General features: G+C 41.1%; 1 protein-coding gene across 3 annotated transcripts in view; it reads right to left on the bottom strand.

Annotated features, from left to right (window-relative positions):
- DPP6 (dipeptidyl peptidase like 6) overlaps positions 1 to 18,872 on the bottom strand; it is a 515,287-nt gene that overhangs the window by 172,674 nt on the left and 323,741 nt on the right. For all 3 annotated transcript variants that reach the window (XM_054273203.1, XM_054273201.1, XM_054273202.1), the window contains exons 2-3: positions 11,555 to 11,669; positions 4,518 to 4,616 (exon numbers count right to left, since the gene is read on the bottom strand). In XM_054273203.1, the coding sequence (XP_054129178.1) occupies positions 4,518 to 4,616; positions 11,555 to 11,669 (214 nt within the window). The remainder of the gene's footprint in view (positions 1 to 4,517; positions 4,617 to 11,554; positions 11,670 to 18,872) is intronic.

Below are 18,872 nucleotides of genomic sequence, written 5' to 3'. Positions count from 1 at the left end.
TGTCTGGCCAAGGAAAATGCTCTCCTCATAGAAACCTCCAGTCACTTACCTACAGCCCAAAATCCTGACAAGAGCCACTGCTAGATACAATGTCTTGCAAGATGCCTACAGCAAGGCTGGAACAACATCCTCTAAAGAGCAAAGACTGACACGTTGCACCCAATCCATTGCAATTCTGTCAGGATATTAAAGGCTGCTCTGCTGTTTTTCAACTAAAACAGCATCCAAGTACTTTCAAAGTGGGAAAATCTATTTGCCATTTAAGTACAAAGACAGGAGATTAACATAAGCTTCCACAAGTGGCACATACAGTTCAGTCTCCACTGGTTTCTTTTACATGATGCTCCCTCCCCACGAGGCAGGAGTGCTCCCAGGATCAGACTCACAGCTGGCAGGAATCACTGCAGCTCAAAAGGGCCACAAAACCAGAATGCACGACTCAACTTCAACTGCCTTCTCAGGTCATGTCTAAGTAATGACTGTGAATTATTGTTTATAGAAGAAACCAGACAACCGAGCTGCTCTTCAGTGCAAAATTACAACAAATTTCTTTATCCTGTTTTTTGTTGAACATCACAGGAACACTGCACCATCCCATTGAGCTTTTCAGAAACCTGAGTTAAACTGCTGTGTGAGAGAAATTACAGGAAAAGCCCAGCAATTGCAAAGCCTAATTACAAAGTAATGTGGTGCTCATGAACAGAACTGCTGAACAATTAGGGACCAGACTAACGAGCAGGCCACCTGTCAGCTGGGAGAGGGCTGAAGGAAGGCTGGCACAGGACACTCCTGACAGGCTCTGGAGGGGGATGTGAAAACAAGGAAATGGTCAAATACTACATTTAAGATACACAGTGTGAAAAGAGCCACTGATTGGAGATCATATGCTTGTTAAGTGTATGGATAATATAATTGTAGTTGTACAGGAAAGGGAAGTTCAGTGCAGCATGTGAGACATGGAGGGATGAGAACTGTGCAAGAGGGGTGGGATGAATGGGACTGGAACAGGAACACAGCTCAGATGGACTGCTGTATAGGGGGGTGCCAATTAATCACCAGCAGAACCCCAAATTTCCTGTACTTCTCTGCTTTACACCTACTGTGGTATAACACAAACGCTGCATTGTCCTGAAAAAACGAAACCTTCACAGTAAAGTCAGCTTTTACTCACACTGCAGGGAAAACCTAACCAATAGCAGTCCCTGGAAGTGGATCTAGATATAAACTGTGGAGCACTCCATTCTAGTCACAGAATCACAGAATAGCCCAGGTTAGAAGAGATCTAAAGATCATCCAGTTCCAATCCTCTGCCATGAGCAGGGACACCTTCCATTATCCCAGATTGCTCCAAGCCCCATCCAGCCTGGCCTTGAACACTTCCAGGGATGGGATATTCACAGCTTCTCTGGGCAACTTGTGCCAGGGCTTCACCAGCCTCACAGTAAAGAATTTATTCACAATATCTAATCTAAGCCTGCTCTCAGTCAGTTTGAAGCCATTCCCCCTTGGCCTGTCTCTATGTGCTCTATGAATGCATCGCTCCACTCTGGATCACTCTGAGCAGAGCCAAAGACAACAGAGGTCAGGACAGTAGAAGACAGATGCTAATTAAACAAAGTATTCTTTCCTCTCCCTAAAAGAAGTGCAGGAAAATTCAAACTGAAATTTGAAATTACAGTGGCATCACAAAAATTGTAAAATGTTCAAATTTACAAAATTTTACAACTTTGTAATTCCTCACTTTGTGCTAGTAAATTAAATTGGAATTCCGATTTTAAAAAATGCAAATATATCCACAAATGAGCCACAAGTTGTGATTGGAAGCTGAGACAAAGCCTGTAATCTTTACACTGAAAGTGTATTTATGTCAGCTTTGAGACTGGTTCTTTTCTTTTGTCCTAGGTCCTTTAAAATCAATAGAATAGAATGACACAAAGCTATTGATTAGAAATATGTTATTTTTCCACATGCCTGCTGAGAATCAAGAAAACACTAAAACATGAGCTCAATGCATCAATTTTGTGGAACTTTCAACATATTTTAAAGTGTGACCCTGAATATAAATATTTTATTTATTGAAACACGTGCTCTAAGACTTAATCTACTTAAAGGAAAGATCTTCCTCATTCAGTGTTTGAATCAGCCCCTTTATTACTGGGAAGCACACAGATATTTTAGTGACTGAATTATTTTGGGATCAAATCCCTCAGATGATTCAAACACTCCTAAACATGCAACATTCTTCATCTCTGGCCTCCAACCTCCTCTCTTCTGCAATAATGTAGAGGGAAAGGAAGGAAACAGAGCTTTGATGAGCCAGGAGGACTGAATTGTGCAGAGCTCTGGATGACTGTGATATTTTCCTGTATGATTAACAGGAGAGGAAGGGGAAGAAGGACACACAACAGCTACCCATTTATTTTATATTTATATACTTCTATTTTAACCGTCTTGATCCCCACAAAGCATCAGTTAGGTTTGTAAGCAGTCATCCAATTTTAATATGCTATTTTCAAATATGCATTTTTTTTTTTCTTTTGCTGGGGCATTCCAGCAATCTTGTTACACTAAGTTAATTAGTTTGGCTTTGGCATTTTTGGAGTCTTTCATTTGCATACTGAAAAATAAGAGGCCAATAACAACATGTGCTTAGGAATCTGGCTACTGGTCTTTCATCTTAATCACAATTTCACCCCTTAGCCAGCTAGAGAAAGATTATGAAAAATCCAACTTTAATACAGAAGAGCAACTAATGTTGTTAAATGGCTCTGGGTCCTTGGATGAATGACATTGTAGATGAGCATCTTGCCCTTAAATGCAAAGTCACCCTTGGGTAAATCTGCAAGATATCGATTGGCTTCATAAAATTTCTTTAGATGTATTAAAAACAGTGTCAGTGTTTGTTCTTGTCAAAATAATAGAATAATTAATTCTAAAATTTCTGTGTATGTTTTAATAATATTTCGTTTTATTTTGTCTCTTATGGAAACAATATTTTAATAATTTCAGAAGCAAGATATCACTGGAGTAATTAAGGGTACATGAGAAGGCAGAGGTGGATTTCAAAACACTCCAAATCAGAATCTTAATCTTCATAAAAGTTTATATGACTTTAGTATTTGACCATAATTGAAAAAGCAAAGGAAATGCTGATTTTTCCAGTTGTGGAAAACAAGCCTGATGCCCACAAAAAGTGATACACATCAGTGGGGCGATATTATACCAACTCTATGGCAGTACTTCATTCTCTGTTCTTGTAAAAGTTTAGTTATTCTCTCCACTATGCTCTATTTTCTATACTCTAGCAAATAAAGAAAATAGCAGTCAAGGTCTCAGTAAAACACCTTTTCCTTCATTAGTGCCATCAGGATATCTGTGCTAAAAGGGAAAGGATTCTAGACAAAAACCCCTAAACTGCAGAGCAGCTCATATTTCCATTATCACCATTCCCCGAAAGCGGCTGTGGGGAGCTCCATTCCCATAGAGAACTCAGCCTGGAAAAGAGCTCCTGCACTCTGCAGGTGTGTTTGTGAAGGTGTTTATTGTCTGCAACAGCTTTCCCTCTGCTTGAGTGGGTGGCAGAACCTGCAGCTGGGGAATGTGTTCATTCAGCACGACCCTTTAACACTCTCTCTTTTCATTGTAGGTATTAAAATTGTTCCCAATGGGCACAGCAGACAAGGAAAGCTAAACAGAGGAAGGATTTGATCTAGTTCCCCATTAAATTCAAAAGAAAAGCTAATAACTTCCATGATAATAAGGCCTGGACTGGAAATCACATGAGCAGCACAGCACAAATCATTTTATTCTCAACAAAGCTTGTTCTGACTGCAGCAATTTCCGGGGAGAGCTGGAATCTACATCCCCCAAAGTAGCTCCACTCCAGCAAATCCAACATGCATTAATTCAAGTATTATTTGGTTTTCCCCTGACTGGAAAATGTAAGGCAGCAGAGGATAAAAAGAGCACATGGCTTTTGTGCAAGCCCCAGCCCAGCTGCTGTTGGAGCACTGTTTGCCTCTTGTTTAGCATTGCGTCTCCTCCCTGCCAGGAAAAAACCCAGATTTGATGAGGGAATATAAACCTCCAGTTTTGTTTGTGGTAAAATAATCACTGATGGTGCTCCAAGCACTTCTTCCAACCATGTGTCACATCAATTACTGAGTTTTGGATGGTCTTGGATTGTTTTCCATGCCTATCTATGAGCTTACTGGGAAGACCTAGATAAAAAGTTACAACTGTGGTGTTTGCATGTTTAACAGGAGGAAAACTGAAGGTTGAAAAGAGGAATTTGAGGAATTTGAATTCTGGGCAAATAGCTCTCACTGCTGGAGCTGCGAGTTGGACAAGATGATCTCAAGAGGTCCCTTCCAACCCCAACCAGTCCTTGATCCTGTAATTTCAGGAGCAGGACAAAGAATTGGAGGCAATAAGAAGGACATTAAAAAAAAAACCAAAAACAATGGCCAGGGAGCAAGGAAACAAAGCAAAGATGCTACAAAGTGCTCAAAACTCACCAGTTATCCATTTAGCCTCTGGGTCATGAATCTTAAAATCATCACTGAAGAGATCTTCCACTGTTATCTTCTTCTTCTGAGACAAGCTGTTATCTTCCACTGGAAAACATTCAGAAATAAACTACCATTAATTCAGGTTTGAAATGCATCTGAAAGCACAGAAACTGTGAATAGTGGCATATCTCATTTGGATCCAGTCCACATTGAGCTTTGGTCACACACAAATCCCTTCCCACTGTCAGTGGTATTAAAGGAGCACCCAATGGCTCACAAACAGAACCCTCCTTGCTATGTATGCCTGGTCTTAACAGCTACAAAAAGACCAAGAAATGGTCCAAAACACACATTTTCAGCCATAACATGATCAAAAAAAGAATCTAAATCGTGCAAACCCACCTATAGGTGTCATAGTGATATATAATGCTTACTATTCTACAGATAAACCCTAAAATATTTCTGAAATTATGAGATACAATTTAAAAAGTATTTAAAATGGCCCATTTTTTACAGGTTATATTTTTATTTCCTTAATTTTTTTAACATAAAACCATAGCTGGAAAGGTGTTTAAAATTGTAAGGGCTCATGCAGATTACTTCAGGAATTCACAAGATATTCCATGGGAATCAGACATTTGGTTTCAGAAATATTTCTGAAAAGCCTATGAAACACAACCCTTAATCCTTAGGTGTTGCATAGCTTGCCCACACTGATTTTAATTTTTAGTGAAAGAATATACAGTTTCATTTGTAAACATGGAAATATCAAAACTGAAAGTTTTAGAGAAAAACCAACAAATTTGAAGGCCCAACAATTTTGATTAATATGTTCCCTCTTTCCTTTTCTCCCATCAACTGTAATATTTTTTGTTTTGACAAGCAGTCACCCTCTATGAATAATTTTTTGTCAACATTCAATGTTTTGCTGAAATAATATTTTCATGGAAACCTTTCAGTCAGCTGTAAATACATTTGCTCTTTTAAAGAAAAGAGGAGGCCACATTCTGAATATTTCCACCGCAGGAATGTGTGTTCCAGCATCTTTCCTCATGACAGTATCCTCATGCCTGAGGTTTATTGGCAGCCTTAGATATCTTTAATATTGTTTAGTGCTAAACTTACACTGAACATTTATGATTAGAGAAGTGGAAGCAGACCCTGAGGGCACTTATTTGTGGAAAAAAAACCAGTCTTCTTTGCTGTACTAAATTGAAGCCCCTGAGCTACCTGAGATGACATAAAAATACCTGTGAACAGTGTTTTGTTCCACTAAAAGGTGTTTCAGAACAAACTTTCACTTTTACCAAATTAAATTATATTCTTCAGTGTTCATATTTTTCCTTAGTCTGGCTGAGACTTCAACCACACTGTTCGCTGTGGCTTCCAAATTCCAGAACCCATTCACACAACTCCCCAGCCAAATCCCTCTGTGTGACAGCATCATGCCAAGTTATTCTGCAACATTTTATTTATTTAAATGGAAAATATAGGTTACAAGGAACCCAGGAAGTCGTTCCAATTAATTTCACTGTGATGAGAGTCCCCAGAACTGGATCCCCAGGGAGGTCAGGTGGGGCAGGAACCCCCACACATCCCTAGGTTTCTGCCTGTGCAGGAGATGTTCCCCAAAATGCCCTCTGGAGGAACACAGGAGGGCAGAAGGACAGGCACAATCAAACCTCTGTGCTGGAGATTTGGGAAGAAGCAGGGTGGGAAGCCCTTCCTATTCCTCCTTTTTGTGTAGGATGGGGATCAGTTTGGGAGCTGCAGCATCTCTGTTCCTCCACAGCACACAGCTCCTCATGAGGGGGATCAGGAAGAGAGAGAGGCAGCACCTGGACCTTGCACTTTAGGAACATTTCTGAGGAATGAGGTAAAATTCCCTTCCTGTCCCCTGCCTTGGGCTGTAAGAGATGCAAGAAGTCCTCTACTGGACCACAGGCTACATTCATCTCAACCACAGAGCTGGGGAGAAAACAAATAACTAAATAATACATCCATCCATGAATTTCAGTAATAGAAAAAAAAAGGAGAGATTTACTGGCCTCTCCTCTAACAGAGAGGTAGGTCCGAGGGCTTACTAAGAATATCTGCCCCATTCCTCTGGCCCTAATGGAGACATTTATGGAGGAAGAAATGCAATTGTGGGATCTCAGGCACCCCACTCTGTCCTGAGCAGCAGATTCTGTGTGCCTCAGGGTGTCTCAACCAGCTGATGGAAAGACTGTGCTGTCCACACGCAGCTGCAGGGACCTGGATGCCTCTCTGGGCTTATGAAAGGACAGGACTAAACATGTGGCACTGTTTTGTTTTACATTCACATCCCACAGCCCAGCAGATCCAGATGGCAGCCCTGCAAGTGGCACAGGGACTTGAGAGCTCAGTGCCAAGTCACAAAACCAGCATCCAAACTCCATAGCTACCTGCTGAGAGAACCAAGCAGAAACCATGTCCGTATTGGTTTGGATTCAATGTTAGAGGTGTGACAGGAGCCCTGTGTTTGGGTTCATCTGTCTGCCCTTGGTTTCCATGTTGGTTTCCATATTGGTTTGGATTCAATGTTAGAGGCATGACAGGAGCCCTGCGTTTGGGTTCATCTGCCTGCTCTTCCTCCGTGCACCCAAACAAACCAGGATGAAAGTTTTCATCCTTGCACCCAAACAAGTCTGGGCTGAACTGGCATCCCCTGGCTCTCCAGAACAAAGATCCTCCACAAGTCCAGAAAACTCCAACAAAAAGGAGCAAGGGGCTGACCTCACTGCCTGTTTTGCTTCTTCTCTTTCAAGGTTTTTCCTCATCTCCTCAACACTCAGAGGCTGCTTGATAGGTCAGAAGGCTGCAGCCACCTTTGGGTGCCCACCTTTCTTTCCATCACCCTGGAGATCAGGCTGGTGTTGGATGCTCTCCTCACACACCTCCTGGCCTGTTGCGCATTGCATTAGAGGAACAGTGCCTCTGTCCCAGCATCCAAACTCCACAGCTATGTGCTGAGAGAACCAAGCAGAAACCATGGCCATATTGGTTTGGATTCAATGTTAGAGGCTGACAGGAGCCCTGTGTTTGGGGCTGCTCTTCCTCCGTGCACCCAAACAAACCAGGATGAACGTTTTCATCCTTGCACCCAAACAAGCCTGAGCTGAACTGACATCCCATGGCTCTCCAGAATAAAGATCCTCCACAAATCCAGAAAACCCCAACAAAAAGGAGCAAGGGGCTGACCTCACTGCCTGTTTTGCTTCTTCTCTTTCAAGCTTTTTCCTCAACTCCACCCACACTCAGAGGCTTCATGATAGGTCAGAAAGCTGCAGCCGCCTTTGGGTGCCCACCTTTCTTTCCATCACCCTGGTGCTCAGCCACAGGCTGGTGTTGGATGCTCTCCTCACACACCTCCTGGGCTGTTATGCATTGCATGAGAGGGACAGTGCCTCCACCTCTCTGTGGCCAGCACACCAGGAGCTCCATCCCCACCTCAGCATACCTGCTTGATCCCTGGGCAGACCCAAGCTCTCTTTTCCCCTAGATGACCTCTCTGTACCCAAAAGGCAGTGGCCAGATATTCATAGGCCTCCAGCTGGGTAATAATTAGCATTGACTCCATCATTCCAGAAGGCTGATCCATCACTTTATTACACTATACTTACTAAGAAACCCATCACCCTTCAGACAGTCATGATACAGGTGAACCCAATTGGTCCTCCAATCCAAGCACCATCACCACTGGCTAATTAAGAAACCACCCTTGGTAAATAAATCTCCATAACACATCCCACATGTTCACAACAACAGGTGCAGCAAGTGAAGATAAGAATTGTTTATCATTCTTTTCTCTGATCTTCTCACACCCTTTCCCAGGATGATGCTTGGGAAAGGTGTGCATTGCTCTCTGTAATGAAAGAGCTGCTGTCACACCAGACAAGGCAAGCAGGCAGTCTTTCTCCCTTCTGAAAAATCCCACCTGTTTGTAATGGTGTAAAATACACATTTATATATAACTGTGGTTAACAAATTGTTCTCCTGCACAGCTGGTCAAAGGATGGTTCCTTGCCTTGAGTATCACAAGAGCTAAAAAGCCTTCTAGGTAATGCCTTTGACTGTCAGACAGAATGTTGTGAATTAATGCTATGCAATGACTAGCTCAGTAACACTTCTGAGAAATAGTTCTTATGGATTTTTCAAAAATTTTAATATGGATTAGGGTGTACTTTCTTTTTTTTTTTTTGACTAAAAGGTCAGGTTTGAAAGGAGCAAATGTGATATATATTTCCAGAAAGCTTTAAATATCAGGAACAGATGTATAAGAAATCAACCTCTTCCTAAGCACAATGTCTAATGGAATTCGGGAAGCTTTATTTTACTCAAAATTTCTCTAGGCCTCGATCCTCTTTTCAGCTTTGCTCTGTGTGTGTGCATGGGTAGACTTCTGGAAAGTTCTGCATGTTTTTATATAAATACACAAACAATGGAATGGGACCCGCACATGCTGTCACAAGTGAGGAGCTGCCAGTTAGGAAAGCATCAGGACAGCACTGTTATCATTTGTATAAATGATTTAACATTTTTCAAAGGTGGGTGAAATGGCAGGGCTCACACACTGTGAAATTGGAGAAGCTCAGCCCAGGCAATGGTGTATGTGTGGTGTTCTATAGTGTAATTAAATGTAAACTTCCACCTTTTATATAGATATAATTATAGTGTAATTAAATTTAAAATTCCACCACTTTGGATCCATAAAAAAAAGAGAAGCAGTACTGAGCTCAGAGCTTTTGTATGTGCATGTAAGAAACAATTCTGAAATATCAACAGGGAGAAAAATCCAACCCAAGCTCAGCTTACCAGCACATCAGGTAATTAGAAATCTCAAGAAACCTGAATGGAAATTTCAGCAGAGAAAATTACTTTATATATTCCTCAGTTTAAAGCACAGAGACCCTCTCAACACTGTTATCTGGAGGTGTTGCTGGGTACATAATAAAAATTGTATGATTTATCTGTGGGCATGTGTGTGCACACACACCCCAAAGGGAGAATGTCTTTGTGCATGCATATAAAAATATATAAAAAATACACTTATGATTTTTTTTTATAACTGAATGTGAATAGTTAAAGAAGGAGAAGAAGAAGGAGGCCCCTGGAAGCTACAGGCCTGTTAGTGACATTTCAGTGCCTGGAAAAGTTATGAAGATTATTCTGGGAGGTATTGAAAAACACCTAAAAGAGAATTCAGTCTTTGGTCACAGCCAGCAAAGCCTCATGAGGGCAGAGTCCTCTTATCAAACCTGACTTCATATCATGACAGGGATGGATCAAGGGATTCCCACATTGCTGATCAAGCAAAGCCAGTGGATTTAAGGATTTTGGACTTTGATGGAAGTGGCACCCATGGTCCCACCCAGGCAGTGCTTTAGCTTCAAGAGAACTTGTTGAGGCTCATGGATATGGACTGTGTAATCAAGGCTTTCCTGTACATCTTTGAAAAGTCTGTGCTTCTGTAAAACTGCAGGCAACATGTGCATACCTAATAAATTGTGCCTGATGTGAGTGTAGTCCACATACCACACCCCAAAATATCTCAGGGATGAACAGCACTGTCCAAAGATGTTGAATCTGAGCAACAACAAAATTAATTTAATAAATGATCTTTAATGAAGTTTTACCTTTATTAATTTTATTACATAACTACGCTGGTATGACCACATGAAACTTAAATTTGCATTGAAAACTTCAGGATAACACGAAATAAACTGAATATGGCATGACAATAAATAACTGAAAAAATAATGCACTGATTGCTTCACTCATTTTCAAATTAACTCAATGCACTCCTGTATTTCTTGTTTCGTCCCTATCTCCAGTTCCTCACGCAGCAGGACTGTGGGATGAGAATTTTGTCAGGGAAGATGGCCTAGACCTGGACGGGACTGGAAGTATTTTGCATGTAATGAGCTGGAAATATTTTGCCCCACAATTTCTGTCTCGTTTTTCCACTTCACTACCCTGTGCTCTTCCACTTGCTGAGGTTTCATTTCTCTCTTGCCTCCATTCTGCTCCTCAGCTCTGTGCTCTCTCTCCTGTTGCTCCCTGGGTTCTACCACTCACATGTACTCATCCAAGGAGGAGTCCCTGTTCTTCTCCTCTACATCCCTAAGCAAGGGACCTTTGCCTCCCCCTGGGTTTTGTAGCTCCTCACCCCTTCTGACACTGAATTCTTTTTTCTGTGTCTTGTCTCTCATTTTGTTTGTCTTTTCATATTCAGTTCACAATCTTGTCAGTGCTGCAAAAGCACTTTATTTCTACTCCCTAAGTAGGCATGGAAATTTTCAGGGCTGTATAAATGCATAGTAATCAATAATCATAATGACACCACATTAAAATTCAAGCCTACAATGTCAGCAGCTACTGTAAGAGAAGTAATTTACAGAGGTTACACGCACAGAACTTTGCTGAAACTTGGTAAGGGGATTAACTAAAATAATTCCTTATTGGGAAGTTACTAATTATTTGCTGTGCATAAGTACAATCTGGTATATCATTATCTGCAATTGCCTTGTAAACACTGTGGTCTGAACTAAAAATCAATGCAACTGAATGGGATGGGATTTAGGTGCCAAAGCACCTAAAGGTGGCATCTAATGGTGGCACCTAATGCCATTTCCAATGGTCCAAGATATGACGCTCAACAGGCAACTACTGCTCCATGTGGACATGAATTTCAGGAGTTCGTGTGCCCTCACTGACTGCCCCATGTGGGTTCCTCTCCTACCCTGCACATCTAAAATGACATTCCCCACCCATGTTAAGGCAATCAAGTTCCAGGGTTGTGCCCTCAGGTCAGCATCCCTGATTTCTGAACTGAAATGTAAAACTCTAAAACAATCTCACCAAGAATAGCCTTGAACTCAGAATCACACAGAGATAAAGTGAGGAAGGAAGGAGAATTCCTTTGATGTAGACTTTGCAGTTAGTTTGCAATCTCTTTACTCTTGGAAGTGTAAAATGACAGAAGAAAACCAGAGTGGAAGCGAGTTAAAGGTTATAAATACCTGGTGTCAGGAGTATGACAGAGGTGACAATCAGCGAGCAGATAACGAGAATAACAAGTAAGGCAATTGCAATTCCTTTCCAATTTCTTTGAGGAGGATTACTCCCCACCAGCTCCTAGAAACATCAAAAGAAGATGAACATTTAGAAAAGGGCACTTAGACAAGGAAACAAGCACAGAATCCAGACAGCAATGTATGTCTGCAGATCTACACCCTGTGACCACGGTGGGTGACCCCCTCGAGCCAAACACAGTTCAGGCTGTTATAATTCATGGTGCCATTAATTGAATTCATCCCAAATAATTATACAGCAAATAAATGCAATGCACCCACAGGTGGCTCACAGTGGAACCCACACTCCCCATTACCTCCTGGCACATGAGCACCAGCCCCCATCCCAGCACTCATCCAAACTCACTCATCAACGCCAATTTCCTACCAGCCCTCATTAAGTCTGGGAATGAGGAGCTTTACAGTAACCTTCAAGAGACTTTCATAATAAGATGTCAGAGAAGCATACAGGAAGATAAATAATTCACAGGGGCATGCATAGAGATAAAAATCAATAAGGATATCCCCCTGGTGAACTTTCCTGCCTTCCCAGAAAACATGACATCTCCTCAGGGCATACTGCGTGCACTCCTAGGCTGGTAGGTCTGAGGAATTGAAGACAGGCTTCTTGTCTAGCATATACATTAAATTTAATCACATCCTTAAAACTTCAGAATAAAAGCTCCATCACCACTCAGTGATTAGCTCTGACTGCACTGTGGTTGCACCATATGTTCTGCCTCTGATGTACACAGCAGCCCTGCTCTCAGGACTGAGGTTTTTATGAAGTGCTGTGTTCGCATTCGCAAGATCTTAAAAATTTATTCCACTTTCATGTGTTTTGCTGGATTCCTCTTAGCATTTTGCACTATATGTGGTTTCATGCACGCGTTGAAGCACCCACAGGAGCTGTATGAAATATTAGTGCACTCAGCTTTTCTGGGAGGCTGAATTCACTCAAGGGATCTGGTCACAGCCAGAACAACTCTGGATGCTTCTCCTCCTTGTGAAACTCATCTATTTCAGGATTTTTGCCTCATTTCCTTTATTATGAGGGATGGTATGTCTAAAACAGAGCTGCTGGTACTTCTTTAAAAGACTATTTTCTTTCCACTTTAAATTTTTTATGAAAACAAAAAGCTTTCTAGTAGACTCAGTTCGTCTGTTTTTCAGAGTTTTCTTTACTTCTGTTTCTTACACAGAGCAACAAGACTGGAAGAGAGAAGTCAGGCAAACCTAACAGTTTTGTTTTCAGAATATGCTGGGAAATATTTTTTTTTACCTTTCCCTAGAATTAATTTTACAGGAAAAAAATAATGCCTATAATCACTTTCTATATGTTTGGGTACCTAGCCACTACAAAAGCTATAAATCTGCAATGGAAATCCAAGTTTGAGGCATTAAACACCTGATGCACTCCATCATCTTTTCTAATTCAGGAAAAGACATGAAGCTTCTTTTCCTTCCAGAGAAGAGGGCTAGAGGTGACAACACCCTCCTTTCCTTGTCTCCCCCTTTTTTGTACATGTCTTAGTATTTGAAATGAAAAACAATTAGAAGGAACAAGTTTGTAGTTACTGTTGTTACTAGAGAAAAATTTGAAAAGTAGGTCAGGAGCTTTGAGAAATGCAATTTTGGCATCAAGCAAGCAGAAAAAATACTTCCATTCCTACAGATTCTTTACACTAAATATGAATAGAAATGTTAATCAATTTAGTCTTCTAATGCCATTTTTAGGAAACTGTTATGATCTCCAATTTTCAGGTGATGCAAAAAGGCACAAGAGGCACAAAAGGCAGAAAAGTCTGTGGCTTTTCAAGGGAAGGAAATTTATAAATAAGCCAGGGAAATAATGCAGGGCTTCTTAGTAGATGGCAGAAATACTCTTTCTTTCACATCAAAGTACAGGGGGGGTCTAGAGAGAAATAGGAGAACTGTGGAGAAGCAGGTGAGAAACCCAGGCGAGCCCTCAGAGTGTCTTGGGACAGGTAAAACACTGACAATGTTACAGAACTGATGGCAACAGTCACAGTCCTGAAAATAATCTAACAATGTCACAATGAATGGTCAAAAGTTTTAAAAATGAGGAAAAAATTAGCTCATGGACTTGAATAACATCTACAAGCCCAGATGTGGTTCAAGAGCTTAATAACACCTTGCATGAAGTGTGATTTTCCCATCCATGAGTCCCAGTGTGATAGAAATACACACACACACTTGAGTGTTCAGGACAGCTGAACTTGCACTGAATCCATTATCAAGTCAATCCCATCAATTCTCCCAGCATTCAATCAATATTTGAGCAAAATCTCAACAAAAAAAAAGACAATTTCTAGAGTACCAAGAGGACGAAAAACTACTCATAAGCAAAATATTGAGGTTTAATACACTGCAAAGAAATAGGAAAGAACATGTTCACTTTCTTTTCAAAATTCTGTCAGGAAATTTCCCCTGGTAAAAAGCAAGGAGAGATAAATGACTTTTCAAAGAAAGACAAACAGCTTTATTCAGCACAGGTTTGCAAAGCTGCTCTTTAGTTCTCAGTCATTTGAAGTCTCTTTAGATGGAATCACTTACAGCAAAACTGCAGACACATCACACCATGTTCATGATGGCCACCTCAGATTATTCCTGTCTGTATTTCTGTTAGTTCCAGAGGGATGTTGCTGCGTCACTGTGACCATGTTTTACCTCCAGGGGATTACAGCCCCACCAGCCTGCGATACCCCTTGTCCTTGGTAGCAAACGCTCACCCTTCACTGGGATTTCTCAGGTTCTCACCAGCAGGCATCACTGCTCCGGGGAGCCTCTGCACTTGGGGCTGAAGCCAGAAAATTGTTTCATTCAGCCCTGGGCAGACACAGATTCAAGCACATAAATGATGTTCTTGAAGAGGCAGCTCAAAGGGTGCATTTCCAGCACAGAGCTCAGAGCTGGAGTTTGCCTGGTCCTGAAAGATTGCAGATGAACATGGAGATCTAAACTGACCAGCAAGCAGATGCCTTTGTGTTAATCCTAAAGACACCAAATTTGGGTTTCATACTGAAATCTGAGCCTATGACACAAAGGGGAATAAACTGAGCACATGTGGTTTCTGCTCTGATGAAAAGAACATGAAAGAAAACATTGAAGTCCCTCATCAGTAAGAAGCACCTCCTCTCTGCCTCACAGGAAGCACTAACACATCCTCCTGAGCTCTGCAAACCAGCTGAAGCCCTTCAGCCTGGTTTTCTCCTTCTTTTCCTCTGCTGCTTGTTTTTCACCTCCTTCTTCCTATTACGTGAAAACTAAATTGATTTTGGATTTGGAAAGCGAACCAGATGTTTCCACAGGTTTTTACATAAGCACACTTCATTGATGCTGCATATTAAAACCTGCAAATGCTATCACTTACATATTCATTTGTGATTGAAAAACCTCACTAGCCACCTGTGAAGTTGATTTTGGAGCCATTAATCTAGACATCTATGGTATTTTAACACTCTAAAATACAGATCCAAGGTGACATATTTTCCTGCCTGTGAAAGAATCACTGGGTTGACACGTTATGGATGAAGGCTGGATGTGCTCCAGCCCAAGATGCTGTCAACAAAATTATTCCTGGCATGTTTATTTGAAACCTGCCAAAAGCCTGCCAGCACAGTGGTCATATTACAATAATATAATGGCTTCTTAAAACAACTCATCAAGCACAACTTCTTTTTTATTTTTTTAATAACCGTATCTGTATGGCTGAAGGGCAATATAGACATCACTTGTGAAGTATAGGTATTATTTAATAAAACTAATACATCCTGGACCAAAATCTTTCAAGTATCAGTAATGAGATAGTCATGGTTGGCCTCTTAGTCTTTTTCAACACAGAGCTGCCATTTTTGTGCAATAATGATAAATCCTAGCTGTGTTATATGAAACAGATACATTCCAGATACAGGTGCTGGATTTAGAGGTTCCTTGCAAAAGCAGGTGACACTGGGCCATGGAGACTGAGCTCTGGACTCAGTTATACTGGTGTAAATCTGAAGCAAAAGACAAAAGAAAATCCAAGAAATTAATGGTATGAAATAAAAGCAGGTGCAAGATGTTTTGTTGGCCTCAGAGGTGGCATGATGGAGATTTATAATTTTGTAAGTATCATAATTAATAGTAATCTTGTAGTTCCCACACTCACTCCTCTTGCAAGCTCTGTTTCTTTCTTCTTTTTGATTTATTTCTAATTTTTGACCTTAAATATTACACTTATAAATACAGGAAAGAAATATTCTTCTAACAAGCTTGTTAACACTGTTAATTGAAAAATGTGTATTATACCTCTCACTCATGCCACCTGGCTCTGAATTAGGACTTCTGTCTGATGAAATGTGAGTGGCTGTTGTTGTCAACAACTCAGCTTATTAAGTCCAGAACATGGCTCGGAATAAAAATAAAATTTTGTCCAAGACAAAAAACTCCTGTGAAGTTCAGTGGAAAAATAATCTTGTTGTTAATTAGTTCTTTATAATACAAAATTGTAGCAAATTATACCTGCTGAATAGTACAACAAATGAGCTGAGGAGTGGGTAACCCATACAGTTATTAGATTATTAACCTTATGTTGCAAAAATGAAACACTAATTGCAATGATAATGGCAGTAAACTAAATGAATTGCAGTGTTTACAGCAGGAGGTTCACTGAGACGCCTGGTTATTCTGCTGACTGATATCTCCTGGATATTCTGTCTCATCATAATCCCCCTGCCTGAATCCTCCTCTGGTCCCCTACCTTAAAACTAGGATGGAGGTTTTTCATGGACAGGAATCATTTTTGATATCCCACTTGGCACAGAGGGAACCTCAGTCACTACAGAATTTAGGAATTATCATAACACAAATAAACAATAATAAGCATGTAACTGCATCCTTTTCACCTCTGAAGTCAAGCTGAGTTACTCTCGCTTGGGGATATTTTATTAATTTCCTTTCCTTCCCTTCTCCTCCCTCCTTGCCTCCCTCCTCTCTGCTGCTGCAGACCACCCTGGGCCTGGGTGTGATGCAGAATAACAACCAGGCTCCAGACAGCCACAGAGTCTGAGCCCCAGGCTGCAGAAACTCAGTTGTTCAGGTGCTAAGGGTGGCACTTCAGAGTGCGAGGAATAAAAACTTGCTCTGTTTTTACAAATGAGACGTGGCATGTACGTGGGCTTTCCTGCAAAACCTCACCAGAAATAGGAGGGATAAAACCATCTGCCTGTTGTGGTGATGAAAGACAACTATGTTATGTTTTTCTTCATCTTCTGTTGATGCTTTTACTAATAGGGAGCAATGATTTTACCAACAGTGATCATCTTTGCTGCCTACTCCCCAGCACTGTGAGACAAACCTTTTACCCTGCACACAGTAAGCACATTCCCCTGCCCAGCGTTTCTGGGAGGCTCTTTTATGAATGCCCTAAAGCCATTCTCTTTGGCTCCATCTCCTCCCACCATTATCTGCAAAGTGCACACAGGCAAATGTTCAGAGGCTGGGCACCAATGGTGGGTTTGAAAGTGAGTGAGGAAAAGGCTGAGCCCATAACACTCAGCTCCCCATGAATTTAAACCTTGCATGTTTTCTGCTTTGGTAGAGCTTTCAGTCTTGCATGTTTCTATTACAAAGCCAATAGAAGAAAATGAATGCCATCTGCATCCCACACACCTCAGTGTAGCTTTAACAGATGACAAGTCTTCCACAGTTTGGAGCAGAAGGCACCAGATCCTCAGTTAGCATTGACTGACACAGATCATTGGCTCCACTGGAGCCCAGCCAGTCTGTCAGCTACAAATGAAACCCAGTGCTGTTGCTAAGTTAGAAGAAAAGTAAATCTGTAAAATGATTTAAATCCAGTAATATCTGGAATTCCTAGCTGTTTTGGATTGCAGAAATGGATATTTAATAGCTTACCATCATTTTTTATAGGCATTATGATGAAATGGTTTTGGATCACCTCCAGACCCTGCAGTACTAAAAGATTAATTTAGATTCTCTGTGTTTTGAACTGGCATTTCACATGACTTTTGTACCCAAGCAGAATTACCACACTACAACACTCTCCTATGCCCTTCCAGCATATGTAAATAAGCACCACTGCCATTTGAAACATTCCCAAATTATTCCTAGTGCTTCAGGACACAGTGACTCCATGGAACTTTCAAAATAAATGAGAGCCTTGGAACGTGGCCTCTGAAATCCTGCCAGAAGCCTGTTCTCAAGGTGACAAAATTCAAGCTGCAAACAGCACCTGAACCTGTTGAACTATGAGTGATTCCACCCAGAAGCAGAGTCATATTCTGACCATGGCCAGGAGGAAGGAAATTGCAATACTGCACCTGTGTATGGTACAGGACATGTGTGACTACAGATATGTTTAGCCAAAAAATATGTTGTCATTGATTTAATGTCATTTCATTAATGTCCTTCAGTTGCCCCCATTAGTTTGGTTCATTCTGGTGCTGTAACCCAGATGTTTTTATAGCACCTGGCATGGTGGGACTGTAAATCCTCTCAGGGGCCCTTAGCTGCTACTGTAATTCAAATCATAATTAAAGACCCATTCCCAGCACTGACAGAGCCCATAAAATCAACAGCATTTCTTTGATTTTATTTCAGTGTATGATATAAGCACACACATTAACCTGCAAATCATCTCCTGCGGTGAAGTATCTGCCACGCCACCAGTAAAACTTGCTTTGATGCTTAAGATTTTATTCCATGGGAGCCTGTGTGTTCCCCAAATCCATGAAAAGCCCAAATGCCATAGGTTGGATCACTGATCTCAGAGCTCTTCAGTGCCACAGCACTTGCCTAGCTCTAATTTTCCCACCACAATGCTCTCACAGCCTGACTCCCTCCAAACCCAAACACAGCACACAGGAGCCCTGAGACAGCTCACACCCATGCAGAAAGCATCTGCAAAGAGTGCTGCTGCCAAGGCAGGCCAGGATGGCATCTCCCTGCTCCATTTCTTGAGGAATTAGGATCTCAAGAAACAAGAAAATAAGCTCTCCTGAAAGATTTGAGAGTTTGGCAAAACAATGTCTCAGCTTTTTTGTCCCCTCTAATTCTAACAAAATGGCATTCTGCTTACATTTGTAAAAAGGTAATTGCAATTTTTAGTGAAACTGTATTTCAGTAAAAAAAAAAAACATTCAATTTATTGTGGCAGTGGGGGTTTGAAGATATTTGGCCTCAACGTCAATTTATCACTCTGAACACCAAGAAAGAATTTGTGATAAGGGAAATAGTGAGGTGT

This window comes from Melozone crissalis, unplaced genomic scaffold (genome assembly GCF_028551555.1).
Source record: "Melozone crissalis strain CALT ecotype California unplaced genomic scaffold, PUWL_Pcris_2 ptg000016l_1, whole genome shotgun sequence".
Taxonomy (NCBI): domain Eukaryota; kingdom Metazoa; phylum Chordata; class Aves; order Passeriformes; family Passerellidae; genus Melozone; species Melozone crissalis.
This window is presented reverse-complemented; position numbering and strand designations above follow the sequence as displayed.